Genomic DNA, 23,375 nt, shown 5'->3' with positions numbered 1-23,375 from the left:
GCCCCTCGGTGCGGGGAGCCCGGAGGCTGCGAAGGGCGTTAGGATGCGGTGTAAACTCCGGGATGCTCCGGCGACCGCTTCTCCCGAGGCTTGCCCGCCCGCTGTCCGGGCATCTCTCCGCTCCTGGCAGCGGTGCCCGTTTCCCTCAGTCGGGGGCTTTCTGCGGTGGGGCAGCCTGCGGGGCTCCCTGCAAGTGAAACCCCCTTGCGCAGGGGATGGATGGATAGATGCCGGAGCAGACCACAGGATTTGTCTGCGGGTTTTGACATAGCAGTATGGGAAGCAAAAGTAAATGTTCTATTAACAACCAGAAAACCTGGTAAGTAGGTCTTATGTTATGAAATAATATTCCCTACAATTACTGAAGAGTTAGAGCAGTCAGACAGCCCTGCTCATTACTGGCAATGACTAGAGGGCTGCCCAGCTGCTGTAACTCTTGCCATGTCTGCAGCGGGTATTATTTGATAACACAAAACTGGGGTTACCAGTAGGTGGCCTGATGGTTTAATACATGTGGCTGTCACTTCTTTGGGTACTGTTCTCCTCCTCAGCTTGGTCTGTCCTCTAGATAGCCGTGGCACAACCTCCATGGTTTAACACTCATTTCTGTTGATCCTAAAAGGTCCGCTGCTGAAATAACAGCACAACTGTTAAAACAGGGTCAGCTGAAGAACTGCTTAGGGAAATCTGTGCTTATCTGGCTTTTCTCTGTATTGCCAATTTTTATCTAGATCAAAAAAATGAGATACTTTAAAAAAATTGTAGGATAAGGTGCTAATTCTTTAATTGAAGTGAAGAAAAAATAGTGTATGCATTATAGTGTTTATGCATATTTGTAAAAATATTCATTAGTTGTTCATTTGAACTGTTAATGTATTTGAAAAAATGTTTGATGCGTGTAATTACTTGATAGTAAGTTAGTAAAAGTATACGAATTTACAACTGTGTCCTGTCTGCATAGTTGATTTTATTCCGTATGAAGTGAAGCAATGAGAGGACAGTTCTGAAAATATTCAGATATATGCACGTTTAACACAATTGTGTCAACTTGAGTACGCTAGCTTGTTACGTATGTGGTTTTCTGTATGCAGGAGTTTTGCATGTCACTCGTGTTGTTAAGAAAGCTCTTTATAATTTTCTTTTCCTGTTTAGGATGGGGAAGTCAGAGTTCCAAAGTACATATACATCATAGCACATGGCTACATTTTCCTGGCCATAATTTACGCTGGATACTGACTTTTATCCTCTTGTTTGTGCTGGTGTGTGAAATTGCAGAGGGCATAGTGTCTGATGGGTAAGTGTATGTCTACCTTCTCCTGATAGCACTAAGCATTTTAAAGGTTTCAGGGTAGGTATTTTTTCCCTGTCTAAATTCTCATCTAGACCATATTCTTTGTGGTTATAAACATGTAATCTGTATTCTTGGTGATTAACCTACTGACCTTGTATCGGAAATTCCACAGACCTTGCCAAGTTATGTACACACACACAACTGACCTTAATAATTTTTAGTTCAGCTTAATGACACTATTTTTCCAAAGAGTAATCATAGATAAATCCTAACAATTCAAGCAGATGGTGACATTTTTGTGATGTGTTTTATATCCAAGGACCTAGTCCCACAGTCCTTACTCAGGCAGAACTCCCATGTGCACAGTAGGTTTTACTTTTCCCCTGCAAAATTAGTTCTGTTCATCTCAATAAAAGGAGTGGATCTACTGGGCCTTATCTCACACCCCATAGAATTTCTTCAGATATTTGTGCAGTACATCTGATCTCTTACCTTGAGCAGAGCAGCTCACGTTATATGAGCATGATCCATCATCTGTTATTCAACCTGGGATGTCTTTAAACAGTGGTCTGTGTGGAAAAATTATTCCAAGTGAAACAAGTGCTACAGGAAAGTGATTTTTTTATCAAAAAGGCTAATATTCTATAACAATGACTATGATCATTTTCCTCTAAAGGAAGGTCTGATTTTCATAACTATTATGAATTTGCAACCCAAGGATTATAAAGGTGAAGCTCCTTGTTAAATAGAACAAAACCTCTCTGTTTAGCTATTTATATAACAACTATCCATCAACCAGTGTGAAAGGCACTGCAGTATTCTACTGTAGAAGCTGCGATAATCATTATAACTTCTCTTAAACATATATAAATAGGATGTTTCTCAGTGCCAGTTTTTTTAAGCATGAGAAAAATTCCTCTTTTATTCAGAGTTATCAGGATGTGGGATGCTCCAGAGCAAAATCTCCTGCTTTGAGTTTTCTGTTTTATTTTGCTCTTCAGCAATCCCTCTCATTATGTTTATTTGCTATTTAACTTGACTCAGGATGCTGTTGTGAAGCAGTAAGTGTCACCTGATGAGAATCAAAGCTCCTAGCTGTACTGGGGGAGTGCCAACCCACAGTCGTGCCTCCCGAGCACTCAGCAGGCTAGCAAGTGCTCCAGTGAATAAAAGCAGGTTTTGAGACTCATCAGCTTTCGAAGACCAAAATGGATCATGTTGTCAAGTCATTCTGACAGCAGTTGGGTGCCAAAAGCTTTGGCACCTCAGCAATAGATGCACGCTATTGGAGATATGGTTATATAGGGGATTTCCAGCAACTTCTGTGAAATAAATTTACAAAAACCCCTCCCACTCCTGCAGTGTTACCTACTGAAACTTAGGCTATCTGAAGAAATCTGTTCCTGTTGCTTGTTTTTCCTTACTGAGAATTCAGCACTGATGTACAAAAAACCCTGGCATTACTAGAAATTCAGAGACTGGAGAATCTTCTCTCATTTTGCTGTATACGCATACAACTCACTGTCAACCAGAGCAGTTAAGTGTTTATGACACAGGCTGTTGGCATGGCTCCAGCCAGCTCTGCAGAATCCACCACAATGTCCGTGTAAGGGAGGGCTTTCTTTTCCTAGTACAGGTGGAAGAAACGGTCCTCCTGAGTTCCTACGGAGCTGTTAGATGTTTCGGATGTTCTGCTCTCACATATGTGATGTCCTGTGATGATATCCAGCTCCCTGACAGCACAGCCCCTTTTGTCTCTCCAAACTACACAGAGGTAGCTTTTGCTGCAACAAGAACAAATCCAGAGATGCTGGTTTATTTTCCATGAGGTTCAGAGGACAAGATGTGAATTTCCCTGAGTGTTTGTCCTGAAGACTTCCTCTTGGTGCCTCTTCTTGTGGAGTTGGTTGGGAGACGGAGAAAATTGTACCTCTTGACAGCACAGGATGCTCCATTACTTTTGTGAAAGAAAGAAAGGGGGAGGAGGAGAAGATGGCGAGTAGAAGGAAAGAGAGGGGGAAAACATTGCCCAACAATTCCCATATTCCCAAAGGGCTGTAGCTGGCAGGACCCCCTTCGCTGCTACCTGAAGCAAAGCTTCAGGAGAGTTTTGCTTTATGGGACAAAACTTAAGGATATATGATTCTGTTGTAGGTTTTATTTGTTGGCTTGCAGTCACTGAAAACCAGAACTCACTGTAAGTAATTCCCATGCTGTGGTGCTGTTTCTTCTCCCAAACTGGAAAAAGAAAATGAAGCATTTCTGCAAAATGTTTCTGTAGAAAATGTTAAACTGTGCTGTCAGTTGGTCTTATCTACATATTTTGATGGACAGCTCCCAAACTAGTTTAGCTTAAATTAACTTCTCTCATTTTGGTGATGAGCTGCTTATCCTAATTTAAGCAATGTTCCAATTGATTTCAGTAGGAAATAGGAGTACACACATTTCATTTTCAGTACAGGGGCAGAATGTGAAATCCAACTATGTGATTTAGGAGCATAAATCCAATTTAAAATTGGAGAGCTTTACATCTGTAACTCATTCTAGAAAACCCTACATCAGGGCTGGGTACAGGATACAGTTCATAAATTAAAAGGGAAACATTTAAATAACTAAGAGGGTTTGGTTTTAATAGATGTTCACTTTTTTCTTTTTAAGGGTTTCAGAATCACGCCATTTACACCTGTACATGCCGGCTGGGATGGCATTCTTGGCAGCCATCACATCAGTTGTCTATTACCATAATATCGAAACATCCAATTTCCCGAAGTTGTTAATTGGTACGTCTCACAACTTACAAGATTTGGAAGTGTAACTGTGATGCTGTGTGTGTGTTCATTTTGTGACAGGTCATTGCAGTCTTGGTGCTAGCTCGTGTGGATAAAGCTATGCCTATATTCTGGTCTGCTGTTTGCCATTACCAGACTCAGTTCTGAGTTTTCCTGAAACAGTTCATTGTTTTCAATGCTTTTAACTTCTAATAGTACTCTGTATGGTGTTCTTGGGGACCCAATGGGCTAAAGGCTTCTCTAGGAAAAACTGGATTTGTGGGGAAAAATAGCACATCAAATTCTTAACTCTAAAAGCTATCCAAATTCCCCTGCTTGTCAGCATGTTGCATTTAAGCATGATAGAAGATTGAAGCCATCTTCGTGCTTGTGGTCTATTGAAATGTGCAGAGAGTCAAGGGAAATGAATGACATCACTGACTTTCAGTATGACCCTGGATATATTACTTTGCCTGCTTGTTCTTGCTTCCTGTTCCTAAAACTCTGTTTGTAAACTGCTTTAAGACCTTATGAATGCAAAATCTTATGTATAAGAACTACCTAGTATACTGTATATTTCCTGCAAGACTGTAAATAAACTGTAGCTATCTATAGATAATCCATTACTGCTGACAATCATGCAGTTGGTGACGTGTTCTCTACTGTTTAATTAGATTGGAAACTGTGGATGTCTACATGTTTAGTTGTCCTGTTATCTGTTATTTCTTTGGTGGTCCTGGCTAATCAAGTTTCGTTTGAGCTGGTATTCAGTATTAATGGATCCTGCTAAGGTTTATCTTGTGTCATTGTAGGTCTGTGTATCAAAGTTCTGTTCTAGTTTTTGTCAGGTGGTAAAAAGCCAGTAACAACTAGATTTGATAAAGCTTTTAAATTTTGAAGATTGTTTTGAACTGCATGTTGTGGTAAGCGAGCATCCTCTTCTGCAGAAGGAGACTATAACTCCTGTTATTAAAAAAAGAAAAAAAAAGGCATTCCTCTTCAAAAACTTCAGATTTCTATCCAGGCATGGCAACCTTTATGTCTTCCCATTTGGAACTGCTTTTCTTCTTGTATCCTTCTTTTAAGTAGGATCTTTTTTGTCTTTTATAACCAGGTGGGGTCATTTAGTTGCTTTTTTTTGAAATAAGTCAACACAGTCTATTTAATGCCTTCTCACAGGACTAGGTGTTATGTCTCAGGAAAGCATTACTAGCCTGTTATAATCACCAGTGGAAAGCGAACAGTGATTTTTCTTGGGGTTTTTTGTTATTTCAGATGTATAATGCAGTGTTTAATAATTTAGTATCGCTACCACATTCCCGCTGTTAAGTCATTGAGAAGTGTAGCACAAATTTACAGCTAGTAGTTGATTACCTGTTTTTGCATAATTCCTTCTCTGTGGAGATTTCTCTTTTATGATAATTTTGTTCAGTATTTAGAGCACTGATGCTGGATAAGCTGTGGACAATACTTGAATAGTAAACAGTTATACCAATGAATACCAACACTTAAGTGTTATTGATACTAAAGTTAATAATTATTAATTTTCATTTTGCAAGAACTTCCAAGGAACAGACTCTTTTAGAAAATCTAATCTTAATAGCTAACTCTTAGGCAAAAAAGAAAATCAGACTACCACAGTCTTTCCAACTTAGCTGGTCTGATTTGAATTTTAATCCAAAGTCTTCACAAGCTGATAGTGTTTCATTTTTATTTTATTTTTGGCTTTGTTTTTCTTTTCACTGTCCTGTGTTTGTGAGAGAATGTAAGTCAGACATTTCTGGAAGCCTCCACCCTTTATTATTGACTGCACAAATTTATTGTTAACCATGAGGACTGTCATCTTTCAATATTAATGGCAACTACTCTGTATTGATATCTGGGACTAGGTGATGATACCTTTATGCAAATTAGTCCAGTATGCAATAGTTAAATTATACCTATACTCAGCTATCAACCCACTAGAGTGCAGTGTGGCTATGAAGCAACTTTCTTCTAGAGCCTAATACAAACGAGGTAAATGGGAACCATGAGGTAAAGCTTAAGTTGGTGATAAACTTTTTGCTGAGTATATTGGAAAGGAAACCGAAAGAGGGTTCTTCGTTAGTAAAATGTTGTAGAGGAGAGCTAATATTACACACAGAGTAAGGTAAATGACATCTGCTGCTTCTGAGAGTGAAGTTCCACCTAACTGCAGGGCATCATCTGCCCCAGCTGCAGGATCAATGCCTGCACTTGCAAAGAGCTGGTAGCCGTATAAAGCAAAGGCTGACAGAGCCTTATCCAAAACTTACTAAATCCTGTGGGGAAACTCTCATTGATGCAGTGTAGAAGACCCTTAAAGGTCTGTTCATTAATTCTGAACAGGATAAAATTTTCTAGTCCTGTGAAACTTTGAGATGTTTTCTTTTTTAAAATCTTTTTCACTCCGTACCTCAAAGAAAGCAAGTTCGTTTGTGGCTCTTCATAAACAAGCAAGAGGCAGATACCATAACAGACCTGGGGATTAGCACGTTCCCTTGGGGTGTGCAAGACAAGGACGCAAAGTTCCTGTGCTGATCCTGCTTTCAGCTTTGTGCCCAGGCTGTTGGCTATTTTGAAGTAGTCATTCTCATTACCTCTTATCAAAAAAAATTCACAAGGTTTGGAATATTTATTCTCTGAAGCTGATGATTGAGTCCAGGGTCCCAGCTGAGTCTCCAGACTATTTGGAACACTTTGATCTGGTCTGAATCTGTTTTTCTCTGTGTGGTTTTGACCTGTAATTATATTTTAACAAACACAGCTTTTCTAGTGTAGTGTTGTTTTCCAGGGGACTCTCATAATAATGCTAATTTTGGTGCTCTTCGCACAGTGTTGCAGAATGGATGCATAACAGTTGTACAGTTTAACAAGACACATTTTAGAATAGTTTTCATATTGAATTGAAACATCTGCTAGCTTTTTCAACGTTCAAAATAGGTAATTGAATGGTAGCATCTGATTGCACAATTTTTTAAGTTAATTTATTTGTTTTTTAGATAAATAAACCTCAGAAATTAAATAGGAGGAGAAAATTACGAACTAACAATAGGACTTTGAGTTTTTAATCTGAAAGAGATGGTGGTATGGGAACATATGAAATTTTTTATTTAAGAAAATTGCCTCTCTTTTTAACCAGTTGTAATTACAGGACTGCCTTACCATTCTTGACAGTAATCTAGTTTTCTAATTTAAATTTCTTATACCTTGACATTGTAGTTAATTCCTTTAGAATTAGTTTATTGTTTAAAATGGAACTTCCTGTCATCATATAAATATAATGCTTATTGCTTAGTACACAAAATTTCTCTCCAAGCAGACACAGGTTAATAAATCTCATTCAGTTAAGTGCGTGATTTTTCAGATCTTGGGTTCAGTCCAATAAAGGACTGACACAAATTGTTTAATTTTCAGCCATCTTGCCCCAGGGGAGAATCTATACCTTGGTGTTGTGGGTTGAGGTGGCTTACATAGCCCAAGAAAAAGCAAGCTCGTTTAGGCTGCAGGTATCTAGAATAGATCTAAAGCAATCAAGTAAATGAAAGCATGCCTCTGTGGTCTGATCACTAGGCAGTTCATGCCAGTGGAAGTTCTTGGTGATAATCTCTAGAAACTCTGAGCCAATATGCACTCACCAGCCGCATGATAAAAACACAGCTTGAAAGAAGGAGCCATAACTGTATTTTCCAAGGAGCGTTATCTTGACGGGCCTGTGAACATTCACCAGATTAGATTATATACACTCATATTCAAAAGTGAGAAGCTAAATAAATTCAAATGCTTCTAGAAGGTATGATGCTGGCAGGTCAGTTGTCACCTGAGAATGTTGCATTTGGCACTTTCTAATACGTCTTAGCTAAAAGATAAATGAACATTCTAATAAAATAATAATAATTTAAAAAAGGTCATATAGACCCTTATTTAAATCCTACATAGGAGAGAATGGCTCTGCTAGTTCTTATTTCTAATTCCAAGCACTCTACATAGGTACCAGTTGGGTTCATTGTTTTTTAGAACAACGTGGAATGTATTCTTGGATTAATTGAGATTTTAGTCAGACATATCGCAAATAGGAGGGAATAGTGCCTCAAAGGTAGGAAATGGTCTGAAGCAGGATGAGGAGGTTACAGTTGATGCAGTATAAATTGGGAAGATGGTAGGAAACCTCACATAAGAAGGCTATAGTTTTGTGAGAGGGATTCTGTAAGTATGTCCTTTAAATCCTCTCTGCAACTGCATCAGCCATTAAAATACAGTGCTGAAATACCTGACCTTCTACTGCTTTCTTCCTACGAACTGGCCTATTAATTTTAAAGGAAGATAGACTCTTGACAAATGTACTAATGCCCAGTACTCCTGTACTGTTCCATTTACTAAACTCATTTAAATGAGTGTTGAAATTCATTTGCATAGAAGCAAGATTGGCAGCCCCAAATCACATATGAATTCTCTGTGTTGAATTTAGTTTTGCTTGTAGCCACGCAGTACATTTCCTCAGGGCTTTCTAGGATGCCTCAGGGTAGCTCTAACACCACAAATTCTTAGAAACTTATGCAAGTTCCTGATGATTATCCATATTTGTAAACTAGACTTCAACCAAGACATTAGCAACTGTAAGCTTGTTGCAGCAAGACACTCAGAAAGCATATCCACATTTTTCTTGGCTATTAGAGCATGTTCCAGTTGTTACACCGTGGCAGATACAGCAGCAATGAAAGGTTCACATAAAAGAACATAACCCTAGAGGGTATTTCCTTAAGAATGGGGAACAGGATCTGGCTTATGGTGTGGTGAATGGCATAGAGTGTGTTTCAAAATCATCAGAGCTTACTGCAGGGGTTATTTGTCTATAACTTAAAGTAGCGCAAGAACTTTTAGACAAGTTCAGTAGAACTCTAGAAAGTTAAAATGCTAGAACATTCTTCCTTGATGTGCCTGTATATCTGCATTATGTATTACATATATTGAATTTGCATTGAACAATAGGGCAGCAGCAGTTTGGAAAAAATATTTCAATATCTGTTCCTGTATATATTCCAGAGATCTGCAGGGGGAATTAGATAAATTTTCCTTCAAACCAAATTCTTAGCAGTCTTGTAGCATTAACGAAATTTGAAGAGTGTCATTCACAGCCACCTTCACTTGTGGGGCAATCCCCTCCCTTGAACTCATCATAAAGATGCTTGTTTACAACAGGTGGAAATTTCCTTTGGCAGACTTCACTTTCCAAATATCACAAAATCTAATTGGAAAGGAATTTGGAGCCAACATTATCTTAATATTTTCATGTTTGTGGAATTGAATTAGGCTTCTGTTTTGACATGAGAAATGCCACTCTCTGGTTTTATGTATCCTTGTTGCATTCTTCCTGAATGAGTATTTAATACCGCTGTTGTATATTTTTGCAACAGTGGAGCTGATGAACTTTTTTTCCTCCCCTACAGCGTTGCTGTTCTACTGGACTTTAGCTTTCATAACTAAAACCATCAAATTTGTGAAGTTCTGTGATAATGGGGTTGGATTTTCTCAGCTTCGATTTTGCCTCACAGGACTCCTGGTTGTTCTGTATGGAATGCTACTAGCTGTAGAAATCAACGTCATCAGGGTGAGGGTAAGTTAGTATCATAAGTCTCCTGTGTTTTTTGTTGGTTTGTGGCTTTTTTTTTATTCTCCTTTCTGGGTGTTTAGTGTAAAATGCTGAAGGAGAGAAAAAAATCCAGTTAGAAGTAGAAATTTATTTGAGAATCAAAGATTAATCCAATGTTATTAGGCCAGATGAATCTAGAACTTAAAAAAAATGCCAGACTCCACTGTAATTAATATAAGATAAATTTAATCTGTTCAAGTTTATTTTAAAAATGTCTATTATGATTCACAGTTTCAGTCATCAGAAACAAGGATTTCCAATGCAAGGAAAGACTAGGTCAAAGGAATCGTCTGCTCTTATCAGAGAATATCTTAGACATGCAAATAACATCTCTCATTTCCCAGGAGACAATTACAATAAGCGATTTACTGGGGCAACTGGTGTTGCTATCTAGCCTCACAGCTATATATATATATATGTAAATTTTTTTTCTTCTACGGTGTCTGCAGTCATAATCCAAACTGAGAGGTAGCTTTGGGGACTGCTGGATAGATAAATGCCAAAGTTCTTCCCTTCGCCTGTCCCCCATTTAACTGTGTGCACAAATTAAATTTAGTCTCGGGAGGGAAAGAAACTTTTCCGTGTAAATTTTCCTGCTGCTTTCCTCACGTTAGTATGTGAACTCTTTCCAGTAACGCATTCAGCAATGTCAGTTGTGTCCATCACGTATTTGTTCTTTTGTGATTTTCTTGGGGATTTTGTGTGTCTGTATGTTTATTTGATAACTTAGGACAAAAATACATTTAAAAGCAGTCTTTTCAGTAACATATTTGAAAGAAAGAGGAATAAAACCCTCGATATTGGACATTTGGTATTTATATTGTAAATGAAACAGTGGGCTTGTGGGAAAAGTAAAATTCAAATGTGACACCGGAGAGACTTGCTCACAAATCTCATCATAATAGAACTGCACAATTAAATGAGATTTAATCACTGTGGAACTGTAAGTCACAAAGACGAATAAAAAATGGTCACTGCCTATTGTCATCCTTCTGTATGTTGTATTTGTTTGGGTTTAATTATCAAAGGATGTCATTGATGCATAGAATGAACTAGCCAGCAGTATGGATTTTTTTACTGCCTATTGTGTCCGTGGTAGAGTTTGGAGAGCCAGGCTTTGTTGCTGCAGCCACTGAAGGAAGAGATTGGGATGCATGGAGAGTTGGCCACTCCTGAGGGGAAGGGGGCGGAGGGGGAAGAAGAAGAAGAAAATAAAAATAGGGGATGAGACCTCTATGCCAGTAGAAACAGCAGATGTTGGCTTCACCTTTTTTACTCCTGCCTTCCCCCATCTTCTTCCAAAAGACAGAAGATTGACTTGTTTGACTTTGTCCCAGCTGTACCTTTTCCCTTCCTTCAGTTGTTCCCACTGTTCCTCTAGATGACCTTTCCCAAACCCATCACCATTTTTTCTGGGATCTGTGAATTATTTCTCTAACTATAGTTGGAGAAAAGGTAGCAGTGAAGCATATCCAGAAATCCTACTAAGATTAATAGGATTTAGGTGCAGTCATGCGTAGAGATTGAATGAAATATGTGTTTGAGTACAATTCAGAAAGGAAAAGTGTATTTTTAAGAGGCTTGGCTTTTCATTTGCAAAAATGAGTGATGTCTGAAAAAGTTTGATCTCGACAACTGGAAATCATCAGCAGTCTACCCTTGGTCTTTCAGCATTTAAGTCAGTGAAAACATTTGTTAGTGCCATATGCGCTTTCTAGTCAGTGGTTCCCCAGACCCATTCAGGATGGCACAGGTAGCTCCATGTTCTGAACTCAGAACATGTGAGGCAGTATGGTATGGAAGATGAAACATTGTGATAGCCTCAGGGCTGTGCCTAAGCTAGTATGTCCCATGTTGGGCTGTCTCAGAGCGTAAGACTGGGGCTGTACTATTTGAAATGTGAGGGTTTGGTTTTTTCCACAAGTATGCAAATTTCTACCTCATAAACAATGTTCTGAACTCAGAACATGTGAGGCAGTATGGTATGGAAGATGAAACATTGTGATAGCCTCAGGGCTGTGCCTAAGCTAGTATGTCCCATGTTGGGCTGTCTCAGAGCGTAAGACTGGGGCTGTACTATTTGAAATGTGAGGGTTTGTTTTTTCCACAAGTAGGCAAATTTCTACTTCATAAACAAAGTAATAGTGAATGTTTAGGATGATTGATTTCTAGACCACATGCCTCTGATTTTCCTCAGTACCCGAAGAAACTGGATTGTTGTATTGGTTGAATTTGAATGCCAAAGTTCCTTGAGTGCTTTTGAGAAACCAAGACTGATTCATTGATTATCTGCAATGTCCTTTATCTCTTATCTGTTCTTTGTGGACTTTTAATTTATATGTATTTAGTGTGATTCTTTTGGTATGTTCCTGAATTTCAGAGGTATGTTTTCTTCAAAACTCCTAAAGAAGTTAAACCTCCTGAGGATCTTCAGGACCTTGGCGTTCGATTCTTACAGCCGTTTGTGAATCTGTTATCCAAAGGAACATACTGGTGGATGAATACATTCATCAAGACCGCCCATAAAAAACCAATAGACTTGAAAACCATAGGCAAGCTTCCCATTGCTATGAGGGCTCTGACCAATTACATTCGCCTTAATGAGGCCTTTGAAGCACAGAAGGTATGCGAAGCATGGAATTATGTCTGTCTGCTTACTCAGTGCTTGCTTTTTTCATTACTTTTTATGCTATAAGCATGATATAAAATGATATAAATGAATGTGATGGAAATGAAGGTATCCATTAGCATAGCTTTCCATATACAAAGAGATCACGTATTCAGTTGTACCTTGTACAAATAATGAAATTTCTCTACCTAAACATGCACATCAAACGCATTACTGGTTAAATGCATGTAAAATCCATATGGTCCTTATTTTGATGTTGGAAGTAATTATGGACTGTATTTACTGAACACCATTATTGTTCTTCCTAATAAGACCTTGACATGGTTCAATTGACAGTCAATATTAATGAGGCCTTGCAGGACTGTTTTTACCATGTTATTTCAGTTACAGTTTGTCTGTAGGAGAATTCAGGGCTGAAACTACCTCAGCTCAAATTCTGTTTGACTCCTTGGTGGGAGCTGAGTGTATTCAGGATTCTAGGAGAAGTCTTTTGCATCCTGTCTAAAAAGAGTGTAGGCTTCCAGTCTCTATGTTCACAGGAAAACAAAACCTCTCAGTTCTCTTCCTCTTTTTTTTCTTTCTCCCCCAGCAAGCCACAAACAACACAGTTATTTGATCCCTATTTTAAGGGTAGGAAAGAAATCGTGGTTCTTTGTGAAGTGGAGGAGAGTACAAATTAATGCTTTGTCCTGACTCTTTAAAAACAATCGAAACAACAACTGTAGTTCCTGTGCTTTTCTAGCTCAAAGATTGCAACTGATTGTCAATGAATTAAAGCCGGGATAAAAATACCAGTAATTTGTCAGACCTGAGTTTAATGTATAACATAATCCTTAGTAATTTTTTTTCGTTCTGAACAGAACAAAAGGCCATCGTCTCCACAAGGATCCAGATCAATTTGGCGTGCTCTCTGCTGTGCTTTTGGCAGACCCTTACTTCTCAGTAGCACATTCCGTATTCTGGCTGACTTGCTTGGATTTGCTGGTCCGCTCTGCATCTCTGGGATTGTTCACAATGTTGGAAAAGGAAATAACACCATCCGACCACAGGTACTGTCAAAATGTCATAAAAATAGAGGAGTCAAAAAAGTAATGCTATGACTATGTATTATTTGCCCTCGGTAAAGAAAGTGACTCTGCAATGTATTTGTGAATGCTAGAAATGACAGTATGTATGTACTGCCTATTATCCACTTTTGTACCTTGATGAGGAGCAAAATACGTTACCCACGCATCTAGTCAGGCTTGCATTCTGGAAAATAACCTTGTTCAAGATAATGGTGAAGTATATCCAGAATCCCACTAGTATCATAAGGATTTTAGGTACAGTTTTCAGTAGAGATTGAATCAAGTATGTGACCGAGTGCTTTTCAGAAAGGAAAAAGTGTGGGTTTAGTAAGCTTGGCTTTTCATTTCCAAAAATGAGTGATGTCTGAGAGGATTAAAGCAGGCTTTTGTCATCACAATAAAATGCCAATTGATTTAACTGTGACAAAGAATTTCCACTAGTGTCTTTGGGGAGGTTGGTTTTGAAAGATTAACTGAAACATATTTTTAAAGCATGCTGCTTAAATGAACGTTCCCCAAGAAGAAACAGACATAATTCTTGATTAACTAAAAAACCCCAAAAAACTAAAACCAAAAAAATGTGACTCTGGAAGTATCTTCTCATTATAAGGTGAGGTCACTCAGGCTGGATTTCTGTGAGAAAGATCAGTTTATTTCTGCAGCTCACTTATTGTTTGATATAAGACTTTATTTCCAAAGTCTGTTGACACTAATAGAAATACACCCATTCACTCAAGCACATTTTGGATTAGGTCCACTGTAAATATTGAAATATGAAATGCATTGCAGAAAATTTAACAAAGGCCTCAGGCTAAAATTAATTGTTTATCCATTTTGCAATCCCTCTCCTAATATTTGGAAACTTTAATATAGCAAGTAGATTCAGTGGAAACCATTTAAAGCAGGAAATGAAAAAGTAAGACTATAGGGCTATGTTGCAGCAGAGTACTATGGAACCTTTTGAGCTCTACTCTTTGATAATTTGTTTGGAACACTGTTTCGGCTGAAATTATACTGGCTCACAATTTATGGATTATCCTGTTTAATTTTCCTATTAAAGTGTCAGCTAGTGCCTCTCTGTGGAAAAAGAAGCTCAGGTCTGGTCCAGATAGGCCCTAAACAGAGCCTCATCCGGCCCTGACATCCCAATTGTGTCTAGCTAAGAGGTAGCCTCGTTGTTGTCATTTACACCATTTGGGGATCACCTAGCAGCAATATTCACTGATGGTTACAGTCCATGAGTGACACTTGAGGGTATATTTTGCCTTTGCTAGAAGGTCTTGAAGAGGTTTTTCTTTCTGTTTCAGCCTGTTTTATACGCATTGTTTTTCTGTTAAGAGGTTGCTTACCTTTACATTTGAAAATTGGTTTTGCTGGATTAGATGAAACATCTTTCGAAAATGTACAAAGGCTTTCTATTCAAACCATCTGTAAACAGACTGGGGTGTTCAGGATAACTCCCACATGTATGCACACACCTAGCCAACTGGGTCTACTTTGTAAAAAAATACACCAGGTCTACTACTAGGAATGTTATATCCTTACTTGTAATGAGTCAAAAAAGCAGAACCTCGCCTTATTAATTGTTTGCTCCTGAGAGCTACATAGGTGTGAGAAACAAGCCTTCTAAAACACTGACTTATGAAGGCAAAGGTAAGTTGAGGGAAAACATTGTTTGTGTCTGATGTGCTGCTGAGTTTGAAGATATTGGAAAGAATTGCCATACAGTGGGACAGAATCGAACAAGCAAAGTAATCTGTGAGTACAGCTGAGAGCGTCTTTTACTCATCCTTTAGAGTGATGTTTTTTCATTTTTAAATAGTTTAGATTGTGGAGATGTTGTAATGAGTCAACTGTATCTTTCAAATAGAAATTCTGTTTGTGAAACTGAAGGCAAAGAGATAAATCCTAAGATATAATACTTGCTCTGTTCTTCAGGCCCTCTGTGACAGATATAAACTACAATGGAGCTGGAACTCTGAGATCGTGTAGGTGTCACAGGCAGTATTAGCTGCTTTAGTTAGTGCCGCAGTTAGTCAGAGCACAACAGCGTCTTAAATTCTGTCATGCTTTTCATGTTTATTTAAAGCTCCAGTATCAATATTTATGGCCACCCTGAAATGTTCTTATGACATGAATTTCTGTGTGTGTTAATCATTTCACACCAAAAAAGACTGACAGAATAATAACCTTTATATTTTGCTGGTAGCATCTTCCACATTGCAGCGTTAGGATTAGCAGTTCCAGTATTAGGAATATCTGCTGACAAATGATACACCAAACCTACAGACTCACTATTTAAAAACGTCTAGAAGTCATAGGTCCCAGTGTCACAAAAGGCCCAGTCTTGACATTTAAGATTCTCTGAGTCTAGGGTCTTTATTTAAATAGTGGCCTTTTCCTCAGCCTTTTACTGGTTAGAGCCTACTGGCATTTTTAAAAAGTGGTATTATCTTGAAGTTGTCAGAAGGTGGGACAACAATGTCCCCAAAGCCATTTCTGAAAATAAAACATCTAAGTAGTTCCATCAGCTTCTCAAATAAAGTTATTTGCCTTATATGCAACAGGTTCAGTAGATGTTACTTCCTTGTGTTTCCTGCAGGCTAGCAAGTATACTGAGACACAGCTATTGTAGTTTAAATGCATGGATGCTCAATGACTTGTAAACCATAATGGCCTGATAATGCATCTGAGACTTGGCAAATACCTCGGTGCTTTCACCAAGTGTGTGTGTGATGTTTGTGTATATATGTTTAAGTTCTCTTTTTCTCTCAAGTGAGTACTAGAAGAAATAACGAGAATATTCATCTCACTTTTCCTCCTTGTTTGTTTATTATTTAATGTTTTGATGTGAATCAGCACTGCAACAGTATCTCATTGCTAGAAAAGGATGATTTGTCAAAACATGATTGTGTAAAAAATGGTATTCTTTTACATACAGTAAAAAGTGGTATTAGCTGCAGTAATTATCAGTACTAGCCAGCTGTATATGCAGGACAACATTGAAATTGTGCTGCTTCTGTTACTGCCTTTGATATAATACAGCACTATCTGTAACCTTCATGGTTCATGATTGTGATGATGCTCTAGCCTTTCTCTTTGCTGTCATGTTAGTATCTTTGACAATCATGATCTCCTCGTGTTGCCGACTTGTATGTTGTTCTAGCTTTGCCTTGATAAGAAGCTCTTTTTTAGTTTTTAATGTATTACAGAGATGCCACTTTTTCCTGGATGACCCTGTATTGAAATAAAAACAAATCCCAGTGAAGAACTGCTAAAATAATAGCTGACCTGAGAAAGGGTAACTGAAAGGAAAGATTCTCACTGTTGCAAATGTAAAAAATCCTGGTTTTCCCCAAATGTGCTTTTTCTTTTTCTTCCCCCCCTTCCCAAACACCAAGTTCTGCAGTTGCGTACTGTTTTGCATTCTATTTTGTATTTGAGTATATACACACTGCACAGGAAACAATAGGTGGCTCTTAAACTTGTACAGTTAAGCACCACCTTACATGTGCCTAATGCTTTATGCTTATGAGCATAAATATTAAAGAGTCTGAAAGATAAATTGGATGTATCTAACTGGCCATGGACTTGACCAATTTGTGAATTGCTCTTTTCTTTTCCACTGTCAAGGCCTTACAGGTAGCATGGGAAAAGACTTGGTTGTACTTGTAATTTTCCAGACCTGTGGTACATTTTCTAAAGCTTCCAGGCTAAATGTAGAGCCTTGAGTCTTCCTTCTTATTCTTCAGAGTTACAGTAAGAATAAATTTACAACCACAGGTACATCTTGCAAGGGTCAAAGGCAAGTTAACTTGATTTGAAAAGTTGAACTTGTAAGACTGTAAATAATCTGAGAGACTCACTTGTACTTTACCAAAGACTTTTTGTAGTACATAATGCTGCTGTAGCCTGTTTGAATTACTGTGGAGTAAGTAATAATTTAGGGCTTGAAATCCCTTTAAGGTACAAATAATTAAAACTGTAGTTAAATGTCTCTCTATCTGAACATAATTGCTGACGCATACCATAATTGTTCAGAGTTTTGCACTTGATACAGATTTAAAGAAGCAAGTATGCCCAGTGATTGCTTTCATTTTATTGATTTGACTTTGAAGACTCCGTATGCTTTAATACTTTCTCAGAGGGCTTCTCTGAGGTCTAATTCCTTATTTAGTTCAGTGGCCCTACAGACTGCAGAAATGTTTGTGTACATCAAATCTGGTTGAAGTCAAAGTACCTAGCTGAATTGGAAAATATTATCATCTGACAGTTTACCTTTCAGAGCAAGAAATAAGTTATTGAATGAAATAGTTTTTATTTCTTATTTTCAAAGCATGAAATTCAGTACTGTTGAGTTTCATTGATGGAAATTTTCCATGTTCTCGTAAGTTCTTGTGCTGTATACTCACATAAAAGTAGTATGCGACTATCAAGATGCATCCTTATGGAAATAAGGAACATTTGCATGAGCAAAAGATTTACAGGAATGGAATCATAATCGCTTGCTTTTCTTTGTGTCCAGCCTTGGTCTGAATCTCAGTAGCTTGTAACAAATGCCACGTAAGTGGGAGAAGGGAGTAAATTTAAGAAATCCACCACAAGTCCATCTGTGTTGCATAATAGACAAAAGTCTTTTGACAGCTGCTTAGTTTGGCCAATATTTGAAAAAGAGTCAACCACCATTGATTTGGACGTGGTCAGATACTTATGGAGAATGACTCTTTGGTGTCGATCAATGACTTCTCAGGCACCTCAACAGATGGTTAAACCATTGCGTGGACAGATCGAACTAGTTTCCTCTCATGAGAAGGAATATTGCTATGTGAGGTGGGAGGCACAGTGTCAGGAAACTTGTACTGGATGTGTTCTTGTAAGCATGCACTCTTCTCATGGAGCAAAACAAAGGATCCTTTCAAAAACTGTATTACTCATTATATTGTTTACTTGTTTGCAAAGGTAAGCATACATTTCTCTGCTTAAAATTACCCTACTGATGTCAAGGGGATAGATAGTGTGCCTACTACAGCAATGGCAGGAACAATCATGAATGTAAAAAGAAACGGAAAAAATCCCCTAAGACTTTGGTTCCTCAAGAAGATGAAGTGACCCATTAGGTCAGCACTGCTGAAAGGACTTGCTCTTCCTCCTTTCACATTCCTTGTCATCCCTGCTCTTGTTCCCCTCTTTGCTGTAGCTCTGACACTGACTGGACACTTCTGTGGTCTGATTCACCCTATTAAACTAAAAGAGAAGTATCGAGTTTTTTTCCAGGGCTTCTTTGGTCAGTGATTTGAATTGGCTCAGGAAAAGATGCAATTCGCTCCCAGAGTCATGCACAGTTAGCAACAGAAGCATGCAGGTTGGAGCAACCCAGGTGCAATTAGGGGTAGGGAGAAGCTTGTTCCTCTTTCAGCTCGCTCAGCCTCATCTTACAAAAGCACAACTTTAAAACATAAGTTTAGCCTTTGTCTTGACTTGTCACATGGTGTTTCTATAATCACTTAATTGCAAGGTGCAGATCAGATCTAATAAAATGTACAGACAGTGAGAGTCTGTGAAATAGTTTAGTAAGTGTTATAGCAGTCTCAAAAACATCAACAGCAAAGAAACTATGTAGGCAAGAAATGTGCTGAGTAAGGAATACAGAGGACTTCTTGTCATTTACAATCCTGCTGAGAGGGAAAAGAGACCTCTTGCTAATTTTGCTTTTAACGTCAGTGTAAGCCAGCAGTCAAAGTCTTGAAGGAGCCAAGGGGAGAAAGAGGAAGGCAGAGACATTTTAGTTTCAGTAGGCTTCCCAAGGTGAGCCAGCCTCTCAGCTAGTTGTGGCATCAAAGATGTCTGCTTCTTAAATATAATCTAGAATAAATGCACTGCTTTCCCAGTAAGCTATAGACATGCTTCAAAATGCCCTTTGGTGATGTCATGAACTTGCTAGGAGGTAATGACCATAAATAAAAATGCTGAACAAGATGCTGCAAACCAAAATAATGTGCATAGTTCAAGGAGTTGGAGGGACATGTTTTCGGCAAGTTGTGAAGGTCATTTTAGTGTTCAGTAACCCGAGGTGCTAAAATAGGGAGACTGATTTCTCTAAAAGGATGATGTTTTGTCATTTCTGATAATGGGCAGTGCACATATTTTAGAAAATGACCATATGGAGTTACTCAAAGTGTCCTAGAGTTTTGGAAGGATATCAGAAATTGTATAATTCTGCATTTAAATAAAGCTTACTGAGTTGGCACGTTCTATGACTGTTTCCTTGAATCGATAAACTCTGAGGTTTCAGATAAGGTTTGGAGCACTTTCAAAGTAATAAACTGTGGTTATCTCTGCTTATTAATTATGCAAAACTGGTAACTAAATTACCACTGCACCTGATTTCTAACTTTCTTTCTTTTTTTATAGACTAAAATTCTTGGTGTTTTCTTTATTTCGTCTCAAGAGTTCCTGTCCAATGCTTATGTTTTGGCTGTACTCTTGTTTTTTGCCCTTCTATTGCAAAGAACGTTTCTCCAAGCATCATACTATGTTGCTATTGAAACAGGAATCAACTTGAGAGGCGCAATACAGGTAGCCAATATATTATTAATTAACCTATTTTCATACAATCATGGGTGTATTTGTAAATACAAATTATAATTACGTTGTTAAATTCTGAAACGCTTCTCTCCTGAAGTGTATTGAATGTAACCGTTGCCATTAAAGTTTATGTTAACTTAGACCTACATTCTGTTTCCTCTGCATCTTATTTCATGATTTTATATAAACATTTATTTGTAATATCTAATGCTGTATCGTGTTGTATAACTGTGCACAGCAGGTCAAAGTTTTATGTAGTGTACAAAGATCTGTGCCTGGAAATGAGAGAATTGGGTGTAAGATTACAATGCGGTATTGCCAAGTGCACTGGCTGAAACCTGCCCTCTGACAGCTTGAAAGCCAGCCTGATAAGTTACACTATTTATCTACTGAACTACATAGATCCTGTGAGAGTCTGTGTGATGGATGGATGCTTTCAATAGCAGGGTAATTGTTTAATTCTCTTTTGATCTTACACTTGGAAGCACTTGTCAGCTGCCAGACTTCTGGATTCTATCCATTAGTTTTCCCTTATTAGAGTGAAGTAGAAAATTCCTAAAGAAATAAAAATTTAACCCAAAATATATATAAAAAAAGTTGCATGTTTTGTATCAAGCAGAAGAGTTGCAACTAACTGAAAAATAAATGGACCACAGAAAGTGTAAAAGAGGAGTTGTTGGAAAATAGTGCTACATTAATCTTGTTTAAGAAAAGATTTGTGTTCTCTGCACTGCATATTGCACAGAGGCCCAGATAACGCCAGCTGTCAGACCATTCAAATTGGAAAATTTCTAGCAATCACTCTAAGCAGTAGAATTAATATTAATGGCAGTCTCTGTCGCAATAGTTTTATATAACTTTTTTCCTATAACTTTTAAATTTTCTTTAAACCTTTTATCTCTTTTTCTCCCCTGTGTAAACCTGCACCTGTTCAACGTGCCCTGTGTGACTTTATGCTTCATGATGGACAGTTGGCACTTGATCTGAAGGCACTTATTGAATCACGGTGCCTCCTGTCAGCTAAGTCTCATGACTGCAAAGCATCACTGTGTAGCCTTTTACCAAACCAGCTGGTAAAAGTATACTTTCATTCTTGTGTGTTAAGTTATTTTTATACATGATGCCTGATTCTAGACTGAGGCAATTACTTAATTTGGTACGGAATCTGACCTGTTACATTAGTTGTCTGTGAATTAAACTTTGTAATGGGACTGAGCTCTCTAGCCAAAATGTAGCAGTACTCTCAGCCAGGAACATGATTCTGAGATTGGATGGGACCTGAATCAATTGCTAGAGAAAAATAATGAGGATTATAATATATTGACTATTATATATATTGACTATTATATATTGAATGGAATAATATTTTATTTTATTAGCACTAGTTACACCAAGGGCACTCCATGGAGAAGCTAGAGGTATAAATCATAGCCGCTGTTGTGGTTCTTGGGTATTTTGGGTAGTAAAGGTTTCGTTCCCTTACTGATCCACAGGGATGCAAAAATGGAGCATTTAGACAACCATTTTGTACCTAATTTCACTGTGCCTTTTGTGGATGAACAATAAGACAGCAGCTTAAAATTTTTCATCATAGCATAAAAGGCCAAACTTTAAGCTCTTCATTCAAGTTCCTGGGAATACTGGTTTCCCTCAGCATGCTGGACTACACCTGTGTTTTAGATGGAGCTAGAAATCTTATTTTGTTTCTATATACTAATACCTTTTGATCTCTTCCAGACAAAAATATACAATAAAATTATGCAGCTTTCAACTTCTAACATGTCTATGGGGGAGATGACTGCAGGCCAGATCTGTAACCTGGTTGCCATAGACACAAATCAGCTGATGTGGTTCTTTTTCCTCTGCCCTAACCTTTGGGCTATGCCAGTACAGGTAAGCAGATTGAACATGTTTTGTTATTAATGTGCGGCAGTCTGTAGTGATTGATTGCTTATGAATTTTATGAAAGTAGAGATATTAAAGAAGTAAAAGAATAACTTGAAATAAGATTTCAAGCTATTAACATCTAGAAACATTGTACGCAATATATTTCACATCTGTGACAAGACTCTAGGTATTTAGGATTGTATTAGGATCTTGACTGCTGCCAAACATGCCTTGCATTTGTAACAAGAATTTATAGGGTGCAGCAGGTTGTGTTTTTCCAGTGCATTCATTGATTACATCAGGGGACTAAACTGGAATGTATTGCAATCAGTTGTCGTCTTAATTCCAGCAGAAGCAAAAGAAGTAGTAGTTTACTCAAAAACATGATTGCTTAGAGGTGATCCTTTAGACATCCCTTAAAACTACTGCTGCCTCATGGATGACAAATTCTAGCATACGAAATTCCACAGATTCATTTGTTATGTGAAATGGTTTTGCTACTTAATCCTCTCTGGTGTCTTTGGTCTGCTGTCTTTAAATACCACTCGCATCCCTTCAATCTCCTTTCCCACATGTGTGGCATGGAGCAGATCACTGTCCTGAGTCACACTGAATCGTCTGGTGACTCCTGGCTCCATGTCCTGTAGCCTTGTGTAGTGCCCAGTGAAATACAACCGTGTTTTACCAAGTCTTTAAGATAAGGAAAGCAAAGTCTCATCTCAGAGAGTACTTTCACAATTGATTTAAATTAATCTTAAGCCTGTTCACTTACTGGACAGGAGTTTGTATGCCATGTCCAACATAGAAACACGGTATTTTTACCTCCTTCGTTGTTCCAGCTCTGTAGATTGTGCATTCTGTCACATGAGCTTGCTTGAGCTACTGAAAAACTAATCTGACCAAAACTAGTCTTTTTTCAGTGAGATAGTATTCCTCCAAGTCTGAAGTGGTGAATCTCACTGGATGGGCTTGTGATTAATTTGAGTTTACGCTTGTAGGAGGGTAGAGCAGACAGAGTAGTAGGAGGTCAGAGCATTCTCAGTACAAGCTTGGATCATTTTTCAAAGTTCACACATACTGAAATGGTGGAAAAGTGCAAATTACTTAGTTTGGAACAGCCAATACTTAAACAAAACCAGTCTCTTGCACTTCCATTTGGGAATTTCCTGAGAAAACTGACAGTAAAGCACATAGTTTCATCTGACATTAATAGAGTACTCTGCAGTTCATTCTGCTTTCTTCCAGCTACTTGATATACTTTTGTTGAGAGTGCTTCCATGCTAAAAGTAAATACAAGCAAAAGAGACAGCAGAGTTTAAATTGATTCAATATTATCTAAAAGTATCATTTAGTTTCAAAAACATGATGAAAACTCCATTACGTTCATGTCACAAAGGTATCTGGTTCCAGCACTATGCAGAGGCTGATTTGGGTGGTGTGGAAGCCAGAAAGCTCCAAGTAATCTACCCAGCAGCTCTAC

The 23,375-nt window shown here is 38.1% G+C and overlaps 1 protein-coding gene across 1 annotated transcript in view; it reads left to right on the top strand.

The window, feature by feature from the left end:
* The first annotated feature begins 441 nt into the window (after positions 1 to 441).
* The window catches only part of ABCC8 (ATP-binding cassette, sub-family C (CFTR/MRP), member 8), a 79,901-nt gene continuing 56,967 nt past the window's right edge, over positions 442 to 23,375 (top strand). The window contains 8 exon segments of the mRNA XM_009706332.1: positions 442 to 454; positions 1,153 to 1,294; positions 3,950 to 4,071; positions 9,525 to 9,691; positions 12,108 to 12,350; positions 13,217 to 13,405; positions 19,835 to 19,999; positions 21,746 to 21,901. Coding sequence (XP_009704634.1) covers positions 442 to 454; positions 1,153 to 1,294; positions 3,950 to 4,071; positions 9,525 to 9,691; positions 12,108 to 12,350; positions 13,217 to 13,405; positions 19,835 to 19,999; positions 21,746 to 21,901 — 1,197 coding nt within the window.

This window comes from Cariama cristata, unplaced genomic scaffold (genome assembly GCF_000690535.1).
Source record: "Cariama cristata isolate BGI_N322 unplaced genomic scaffold, ASM69053v1 scaffold14130, whole genome shotgun sequence".
Lineage (NCBI taxonomy): Eukaryota > Metazoa > Chordata > Aves > Cariamiformes > Cariamidae > Cariama > Cariama cristata.
Note: the sequence above shows the minus strand (reverse complement) of the source record. Positions and strands in the feature narration are given on the sequence as shown.